Source organism: Chrysochloris asiatica, unplaced genomic scaffold (assembly GCF_000296735.1).
Source record: "Chrysochloris asiatica unplaced genomic scaffold, ChrAsi1.0 scaffold00206, whole genome shotgun sequence".
NCBI classification, from domain to species: domain Eukaryota; kingdom Metazoa; phylum Chordata; class Mammalia; order Afrosoricida; family Chrysochloridae; genus Chrysochloris; species Chrysochloris asiatica.
In genome coordinates this window covers 83453-93862 of record NW_006408724.1, presented here as the reverse complement: position 1 = coordinate 93862, position 10410 = coordinate 83453, and the positions used below count along the sequence as shown (strand labels likewise).

The 10410-nt window shown below is 40.7% G+C and overlaps 1 protein-coding gene across 1 annotated transcript in view; it reads right to left on the bottom strand.

Annotated features, from left to right (window-relative positions):
- The window catches only part of PRPF18 (pre-mRNA processing factor 18), a 108861-nt gene that overhangs the window by 26507 nt on the left and 71944 nt on the right, over nucleotides 1-10410 (bottom strand). The window contains exons 8-11 of the mRNA XM_006872614.1: nucleotides 9483-9551; nucleotides 7024-7164; nucleotides 6809-6880; nucleotides 2369-2524 (exon numbers count right to left, since the gene is read on the bottom strand). Coding sequence (XP_006872676.1) covers nucleotides 2369-2524; nucleotides 6809-6880; nucleotides 7024-7164; nucleotides 9483-9551 — 438 coding nt within the window. The remainder of the gene's footprint in view (nucleotides 1-2368; nucleotides 2525-6808; nucleotides 6881-7023; nucleotides 7165-9482; nucleotides 9552-10410) is intronic.

Here is a 10410-nt window from a genome sequence, read left to right as displayed (position 1 = left end):
AGACATAGTGCCTGAAGATGAGCTTGTCAGGTTGAAAGGCACTCAAAATACAACTGGGAAAGAGCTGCGTCTTCAAAGCAGAGCTGACCGTGATGATGAAGGTCTCAAGACCTTCATTTGCTGAGGGGACACAACTCAAAATGAGGAAAAACAACTGCAAATATTCATTAATAATCAGAATACGGAATGTATGAAGTATGAATCTAGGAAAATTGGAAGTTGTAAAAAATGAAATGGAACGCATAAAGTTAGACATTCTAGGCTTTAGTGAGGTAAAATGAACTAGTATTGGCCATTCTGAATCTGACAATCATGTGGTCTACTATGCCGAGAATGACAAAGTGACGAGGAATGGCGTCGCATTCATGAACAAAAAGAACATTTCAAGATCTATCTTGAAGTACAGTGCTGTCTATGGCAGGATAATATCCATACATCTACAAGGAAACCAGTTAATACAACCATTATTCAAATTTATGTATCAACCACTAAAGCCCGTGATGATGAAATTGAAGAATTCTAGTAATTTCTTCTGTCTCAAGTTGACTGAACTTGCAAAACATTGAAATCCTATTTTAAAATGCCAATACCTGTGACTGAGGCATAAAGCCTGACATACAAACCCACACTGAGTATTTGGAATTGAAATACATACAAAAGACAATTCATAAATATGGTAATGATTCTTCTCTGGCATAAAAATCTGGAAGTACTTTACGAATTTTAAGGGAACTTTATATTTTAATTAAACTTCTAGAGTATCATTTTCAAGACTGCTTTAGAGTTAACATCCAGCAAAGGTCATTGCATGGACACAATCTGGGATTTATGATCGTTGGGAAAAACCTAATTTTAGTTGTTTTTTCCCCTACTAAGAAGGAATACCTAATCTAACAAGAGCGCTAAGAAGTTTATGTGGGACATGCGCAGTTTAAAGAAAATAAATTAAAAAACACTTATGACTCACTTCACCATGGAGGTGCTCTTAAATGCTACTTAATGCTACGGAGCTCTGGTAGCATAGTGGTTACGAGTCGAGCTGCCAACCTCACGGTCAGCAGTTTGAAACTACCAGCCCTTCTGCTGGAGAAAGATGAGGCTGCTCCTGTGAAGATTTACAGTCTCAGAAACTCTGTGCAGGGTCGCTATGAGTCGGAACTGACTCCATGGTACTTAACAACAACAATGCTAAAAAATACAACACTTCACCCTGTTTTACATCATATACCCCATACCCAAACATACTGCTATCAAGGTGATTCCAACTCAAAGTGCCACCACAGAGGGTTTCTGAGACTGTAAATCTCTACAGGAGCAGACAGTCCTTTCTCCCTCAGAGAGGCTGGTGGGTTTGAATGGCCAATCTTGAGGTTAACAGTCCAATCCATATCCCACAGTGCCACTTGTTGTTTTTAAGTGCCGTTGAGTCAGTTCTGACCCATAGCAACCCTGTATAGGGTTTCTGAGGAGCGGCTGTTGAGCTTGAACTGCCAACCTTGCAGTTCAAATGGCTCTGCAATCTGGCGCATTAACCCACAGCAACAGGTCTGTTGCTTATCCTACGGCACCACAACAAGACATAGTATGATCTGTCCAGAAAGACTAATGTCAGATCCCTGACTAATGGGGGATACTTCAGGACTCCACACTGGTGGTGGTGGTTATGTGCCACGGAGTTGGTTCTGACTTATAGTGAGCGACCCTGTACAGGGTTTCTGAGGCTGTAAATCTTTACAGAAGAAAGCCTCATCTTTCTCCCATGGAACAGCTGGTAGTTTCGAACTGCTGACCTGCGGTTCACACCCCGATTCATAACCACTACTAGGGCTCCTTAAATATGTTCAGTTCAAAAAGCTTAAATACTGAGGACTCTAGCTAGACTCAGGAAAGGGAAAGGCTGTGTGCTGGCAGCCAGGAGGCAGGCTTGTAGAATGTGCCCTTTAGTTGTTTAAATGATTATATATTCCTGAGTGTTTTTGTGTACATCTGAAAAAAAAAAAAAAGAGAGAGAGAATAGAAGCAAATGCTTTTGAATGATGATGCATGGAAGGGAGTATAATCATTGCAATGAAACAAAACTTCACTGAGTGTAAAACGGATGTTCTCCCATGTAAACTATCACTCAATTCACAATAAAAACTTTATTAAAAAGCTTTACCAATATCATACAGCAAAATAAACAGAAGAAAAAAGTAGAATAAAAAAAAAAGCTTAAATATATGTACTGCACTTACAAACTGTGATTGTTTATCCTATCATATTTTGTTTCTTTTGTTGTAATTCTTTTTCTGTTCTCAAAACTAATAGTTTGGGGAATTTCATAGAAAATAAAGCACCAGAAAAATTTCTTTCCCCCTAAAATGCTTACCTGAATATATTTCCGCTGTGTTTCATCATTTAAAACATGTGCGACATGCTTGGAAAAAATCTTTTCTCTACCAGTTCTGGCATGGATACCAACCATAGTGACACCAATGGGCCAAGGGGCATTTCCAATGGCCATCTGCAAATAGGCATCATTAGCCTAAAAAGTAAAGTTTGAGGAAAGATCAGAAAAGCAAAAGTATTGCATGGGTTCAAATTTTTACTTCAAATATTTCATGGTCCCTTATGAGTTAATTTCCAGCCATCCTTTAAGCATTCTCAAAGCATTCCCATTCCCATTACTCACACAAAAGAAACTCACTGACTGCCCTGTCCCGGACCACAAATGTCCACAGAAATAAGAAACCAAAGTTAAGTTTTCGAGTAAAAAATACAACCATTCCTTTGTGGCTTTTGTACATTAGAAATTAATTATGTTTCAGATACAGAATTACCAGGTACGTAATTTGATGCACTGCTAGGAACTCTAGTTTGGCTCTCCTCTAGACCCAGGCTTCTCCACAGGTGGTCATATGCAAGATAGAAGCTAACTAGTTTTTCATAATCCAACCTGAAACTGTATCCACTCCCTGCCCAGCAGTGCAGGTCTCTCAACACAGCCAGCGGGAGCTCTGTGTGCTGGGAACATCACCTAGGGTCCATAACAGATGTGTAAACAGATATTAAATGCTGGCCTTCAAGTCAAATACCTAAAGAATGAGATCGTTTCACTTTGGCTTCTCCAAATCTCCCACCTGCCAAAAGTTTTAAAATAAAAGATTCACAAGAAGTGAAGACAGAGATCAATGAAGACAAATGACGGCTCTTTTTTTTTTATTTTAAAAAAGCAAGTTCGGCTAATGATGAAGTATAAGAAGAGGAGATTAAACAAAAAACAAAAAAACAGGTACATTTTTTTAAAGACCCTGAGGGTTTTGAGAAAGCTTATAGAGCCAGGTCTCAAAGAATTTTTAAATTCAAAAATTAAAAACCTTTGTGATATGTTGTTTTGTTATTAAGTGGCATCGAGTCAGTTCTGACTCATAGTGACCTTGTTTAAGGGTCTCAGAGGTTTTAAATATATATATATCTTTATTTATATATATATAGAGTACCAATCAACTTGATGACAACTATCTACATTTATACATTTTTAAGAGGTACAAAATCTTTGTGGGAGCAGAAAACCTCATCTTTCTCCTGCAGTGCAGTTGGTGGGCTTGAACCACAAACCTTGTGGTTTTAAGTCCAGTGCTAATCACATAGAGCCAGGTGCTATGTAAAGCTGATTAACAAAAACAAAATTTACACACTGTGCATAGGCTAACTGAAAGACCATTTCCTATTCTAACAATGCGCTTCAATTTTCTCTGCTCTACAGATGGTATGGCACTGTAGGATAAGCACTGGACTGTGAATCACAAGATCAGTGATTCAAACTTAGCAGCTGCTCCTCGGAAACTCTATCTAGGGTTACTATGAGTTGGAATCAACTCCATAGCACTTAAGAACAACAACAACAACAATTTTAAGAGGGCATGTCTCTATTTTTATCACTAGTCACGTGTAAATTTTAACACTGAGTATTCAATGACAAAATGTTCCAGTTAATTAGATTTTCCTAATTTCTACATAATCGACTATGGAAGTTTCTTGGTCTTTACTGGAGTTTATACAAAATGAACATTCGCCCGATTCTCATACACGGTATGAGAATAAGTAACAAGAAGAAAGGCATCTGTTTTAGTATGCAAGTGATTCATATTCTTTTCACAGTGGTAATAACTTCATCCAGCCATCCCAATGCAATCTTCCTTAGTTAGGATTATGCACTTTATATAGAAACTAACCAAAAATGAACTTTCTTACCAAAAGACAAAAATCTTTTATCTGAAAAAAAAAAAAAAATACGAACTAGCTCTTTGCTATTGTTAAGTGCCATTAGGTTGATTCTGACTTACAGCGACCCTGCACAGCAATTTCAAGAAGTGGATGGTGGGTTTGAACTGCCTACTCTAGTGTTACAAATGCTCTTACATGGAGTAAAATCACTATTTTAACCTCATAAGCTTGAGGCTTTAAACAAGTAAATCATCAGGAACGCAGGCAGTACCTTCCTAAGAGTACAAATACTCAAGAGCACAGCAGTGACCAACATCATCTCATTTTTCTGTCAGAGTCCCAACTGTGGCTTTGAAACTGTCACTGCACCTGTTGCACTGAAAATCTCAATTCCTACTCTCTTGGTGTTCCCTGGAAGCCAGGATGGCCAGACTTCATCTCTCATACTTTGGGCATGTTGTCAGGAGGGGCCAGTCACTGGAGAAGGATATTATATTTGGTAAAGTGGAGGGTCGAAGAAAAAAAAAGAAGACCCCCAACGAGATAGACTGGCACAGGGGCAGCAGTAATGGGCTCAGCCGTAGCAACAATTAGATGGTTGGCCCCGGACTGGGCAGTGTTTTGTTCTGTTGCGCACAGCGTTGCTATGAGTCGGTGCCGACTCAATGGCATCTAACAGCAACAACAAAATTCTCTTGGACTACCACTTGTTCGTTTGTTGTGCTGTGGTGGCTTGTGTATTGCTGTGATACAAAAACCTTAAGTTTCAAATCAAAAGGGAAGAGCATTCTCAGCATTTCTCAAGCTAAAAGATGTGAAGGAAAAATTCAACCTTCAAGTTGCAATATCTATGACCAAAATATTGAACCATGCAGGAAGCATGGGGTGGGGGTGTGTGGGGGAGGACAACAATACTAATAAGGTATACTCACTATGAATGATGGTGGAACAGTCCATCATTTAAAAATCTAAGGACAAAGGTGAGAAGGGATGGGAAGTTGGCTGGAATGGAACTAGGAAGCCCAGGGAGGAAGTGGGATAACTGTTGTTGCAGGAGAGCAATCAGTGAGATGAAACAAAGTATATGACTTGTTGAATGTAAAACTAATGATCCTGTCAGTAAACCTTTACTTAATTCACAATAAAAAGGACAAAGGAAAAGAAAGAAATCAAATGATGTATTGCAATGCGCAATTCTGCTGCAAAAGATCTCTTTAAGGTGTTAAAGAGCAAAGATGTCACTTTGAGGACAAAGGTGTGCCTGACCCTGGACGCTCGTTCTTTTCAATTATTTCATATGCAAGCAATAGTTAGACAATGAATAAGGAAGACCAAAGAAAATTGGTGCCTTTTAATGATGGCATCAGCAATGAATATTGATTATACTATGAAATGCTAGAAAAATGAACAAATCTGTCTTGGAAGAAGTACAACCAATATGCTCCTTAGAAATTAGCACAGTGAGATTTTGTCTCATGTACTTTGCATATAGGAGCAATGGTAGTGTAGTGGTTACGAATCGGGCTGCGAACTGCAAGCGAGTTAGAAACTACCAGTTGTTCCGCGGGCGAAAGATGAGGCTTTCTGCTCCCATAAAGACTTACAGCCTTGGAAACCCTGTACAGGGTCGCTAGGAGTTGGAACCAACTCCACGGCACATAACAACAACAACTTTGCATCTGTGATCAGGAGGAGGGTATCATGCTTGGGAAAGTAGAGGATCAACAAAAGAGAAGTCCCTCATTGAGATGGAACTGACACGTGGCTACAATGGGCTCAATTAAGGCAAAAACCATGAGGATGGCACAGGACCAGGCAGCGTTTTGTTCTGTTGTATGTAGTGTCTCTATGAGCTGGAACAGAGGCGATGGCACCTAACAACACTCCCAACTACACTCTAGGAAGGGACAATTCTAGGAGCCTCTTCCCTCAAACTGTGCTTATGGCCTATCAAGCAGTATCCCATTTCCAGTCTCCACTCTATAGTACATCAGGCCCTTCTCTTTTGTTCCCTTTACCAGTGGGACGCCCTGTGTCCTCCACCTTCTAAAGAAGCCATCTGAAGCAGAGCTCTTTCCCTCTGCCACCTCCTCCCAGAGCCTGTTTGTTGCAGCACTGAAATGGGAAAGATAAATTCTGGCAGCCTTGCTATGAACATTTTCCCATTGAAATAATTATAAAGAGTGGTTAAATGTCATTGTATCATCAGTACAATAGTTCAGCTATATTGTGGATTAAGTGGGCTTTATAGTTAGCCTGGGAAACTACTAATCTGTCTGACGTTGTTTCTATGAGGAAATTGTTCCAAGTCATAATGAACCATTTACAAACTTTTGAAATTCAATCCCATTCATAAAATAAACATTGCCTTCATACAGTTCATTATCTCAAGAGCCTTTAGACCTACCTAAGAGTGATAAAAGTCTGTTATTCATGCCCTAACAATCAAGTTGACAACACAATAGAAAATAAACTTGCAGTCCATTTCACATTTATTTTTATAAATTTGCCACATAAAATGCCCCCACCCCAAATGAGCAAAATGTATATAAACCCAGATATGTTTACAACCATAATTTTGATGCAAATGATTTCAGAGTACCTTCACATATTCTCTCTGTAGCATGAATTTAATAATATCTGTTATTGATTCCTTAATATCAGCAGGAAGATTCTGGAAAAAAAGAATAAAAAATAACTTTTTTATTTTGGAAGCTACTGTGTGAACTGAAAGACAAGATTTGCATTTACTTTAAACCTATATATTTTATTCACAACAATAAAGGTTGGTTAAGAGCATTTTAAAAGAAACCTCACCCTTTTCCGTAACTTTCTGAAAAGTGGTCTGAGGTATGACTCAGTCTGTTTTTGAGTAGCACTGTTCAGTTTACCCTGTACACTTCGTTTCACATAATCTTCTCTGGCATTCAATTCTTTAGCCCAAACTCCAAGAAGAAACTGTTAAAAGAAAGGGTAAATTTAGGCTACAATGCCACCCAGTGGTTCCATACGTTTACAAGTTCGCAGACACAAAAAGCAGTGTACAGCCTCCCTTAAAGCTGATTTCTCCCGGCATAAGCTACATCTACTCCTCACTTAACAGCTTTCTCGTTGTCTGACATTTCACATTTATGGCAATAATATAAAACCTACTGTTCAACCATTTGTACATTAATCTGGGCTCCTGCCCACAGCACCACCCCTGCCTGTCAGACTCGCAGCTGAAGCAGCCAGCTCTCCAGAGGCTACTTGCTGGGCCCACCCCCAAAGAAGGAGCCACAGCTCTTTCTGTGAAAGTGGCAACTGAGGCGGATTTTGAGGGAGCCCGTCTAAGAAGGGTCCATGAGTGGCTGGAGGGGCTCAAGATGTGACAGGGCTAGTGGAGGCTGCTGCTGCTATTCTTCTTTACTTGGTGCCCTGGAGGGACCAAGTCCTGCAATGGGGAGGGTACTGGGGATAATTTGGGGCCTGGAGCCTGCAGTGGAAACTGGCCACCTCCTCCTTCCCCATGGCCTGGGCTACTGAGCTCCTCTTCCTAGGAGCTGTTAGCCTCCAGGCTGTTGGCTTCAGTTTCCAATCCCTCCAAGACGACAGTGTCATTTGTTTCTGTGGGATCTTCCCAGCAAGCCAGAGGAAGTGGGCAGGGGCACAGGCAGCAACTCTAACTGACTGTCTTGACCTCTGGCCCCACAGTCTGTCCAAGAGTCAGAGCAGTCACCTATGCCTCTGGTCCAGCCTTGGGGCCCCAGATTCAACCCTGCCAGCAGGGCCTTGGGGTCCAGAGCACACAGGTACTGAGGACAAAGTAATGCCAAGGGCACTGGGGCCACCTCTGCAGTCTCCTCTTGCTGGCATAACACTGATTTTATAAAACAACTGTGTCTTTAGAACGTAACCCTGTCTCTAAGTAAGGAGCAGGTGCATCATCAAATGGTATTTAACTAAGGAACTATTCCTGCTTATTTTTCCTATATATTTTGAAGTTGTGCCTTCAGCAAGTCACAAACATAGTATTAGAGACCTTTCTCCTGGGCAGTGCTTCATTGTGATGTATCGAGTCATCATGAGTACATACCAACTTGATGGCACCTAACAACAACTTCCAAGAATACTGTAGCATTTGGACTGTCTCTTGTAAGAGTTCACAACTTAACTAAAAGTTTCCACTAAAGTGTCAGACAAAAGAAAAAAACACCAAAGAAACAGGGATTAAAAAAAAGATAGACAATCCCTTCCTACCCTCACCCTCCTCAAGAAAACTCCCTCATGCCCCTTGAGTTTAGCTGTATAAAGTACACCCTTACTAGAGACATGCAAACAGTGAGGGTTGAGAACAACATGTCCCTCTAGTGGATACAGATATTCAATACAAGAAGAGGCCACCACTCATAGAGGAAATTCTAATTCATTTCTTAAGTCCCATACTATATCCCCAATATACTCTGAATATTGATGACCAATGTTGTATGTAAGCAAGCTGTAAAAGATAATTATCAAATTAAGTTATGATATTTTAATCAGTTAATATCTTGTACTTCTAACATTTAAATCTTCTGGACAGACAGCAATAATAGTTTGTGAGTAAATGTTGATTGAGTCTGGGATTTTCCCACACTTTGCCTGGACCATTAGATACGGACATGCTGTAACAATAAATGGAAAGAGCGAATCACAGCAAGAATAGGTAGGATCTGTAGACCTAAAAAAAAAAGAACAGCGTCTCCAAAGGTTACTGATGTATTTCTGGTTTTCACTGCCATTTCTTCCCACCTTCTTCCTTTCCCAATGCAATCACCCTTCCCGAATAGCTCTGGAACCTTCCTCTCATTGCACTCCTTCCTAGAATGCTAAAATAAACAAATAAGGCACTCCTCAACTTCTCATTCTTTTCTATATATTTATAATAATAAGCTTTAAAGAGAATTGTCACAAGGGAAGAAAAGATACATTTTCTCTGATTAATTCTAAATCTTTACGTTCATAACAATAACAAAACCAGTTATTGTTGTTGATGTTGTTAAGAACCGTTGAGTCAGTTCCAACTTACAGCAACTCTTTGAGAAGCATCAGGTGGGTTTGACTCACAGACTCCACACAATTAGTACTCCAATGCTTATCTTAGAGCACCACACCAGGATTACACATACACAAAGTATAGAGTCAAAAAATGTTTAAGAGCTTTCCTTTCCAGTCTTTAAACCCTTGATAATTGAAAAATTCAAGAACAATTCTTAACTAATCAAAACGTTCTCCTTTCCGAGCCTGGGAGTACATACCTTGAGGAATTTAGTAATGATATCCATGTCTTTGTGGTCATCACCTTTTCCTAAAGACTCTCCCAATGCCTGAAGAGAAAAAAAGCAACCTTTTGTTCTTTAGTAACAAGCAACTAAATATAAATATATGTTATCAACACCTGCCTAAATAAAACTTTTACATTCAATGCACAATTTTTATTTAAAAACTTAATGGAGAGGATTTTCGACTTCCTGCGCTTCCCTGACCAGGCAGCTCAGGTAGGGCGGTCTCGGGGAAAAGGGGCGGAATCTCACATAAGAAATCTCTGTCTAGCAGACAGACAGACTTTGAACAAACATAAGCTCTTATATTTCAACATTCTGAACTCGTTTTTTTAAAAGATCAAATTGCTGAGGAACTACAGGCATTTTAAGCTTTTCCCTGCCTGCACAAAGCTCCCGCTTCCACGCAAACGCTGGCTAGTGCCTCTGCCCCCTGCAGACCTTGGAATGCAGGGCTAGAGCAACCCCACTTAGAAGGCTGCATTTCCAGAGAAAAGGAAGCATAAACTAACAAAGCCGAACAAATACAGAGGGATATCAGCATGGATATCAGGAAATTCGGGGTACCCATGGTACAGAGAGACTGAGAGAAGCATTTTTTACGTCATTAAATATGGACACTACCTCCCTGCAGCCACGACCCCCAGCCCTTTACTTCCCCGGCCTAGACTAGCCCTCTGCCACGCTGCCGAAGCTCAGAAACGCGCAAGGCACAGGCCCATCCACTGAGGCCAAGGCCCTCCCAAGGCCCAGACACTCCCACTAAGGCCAAGGCCTGCCCTGAGGCCCGACCCACCCACAGACTGGTCACAAAGGCCAAGGCCCAACCAAGGCCAACCTGCCGCGTAGCCAGGTCGCTGAGGCCCAGGGAAACTGTGGCCCAACCCGTCGTGCAGCCCGGTAG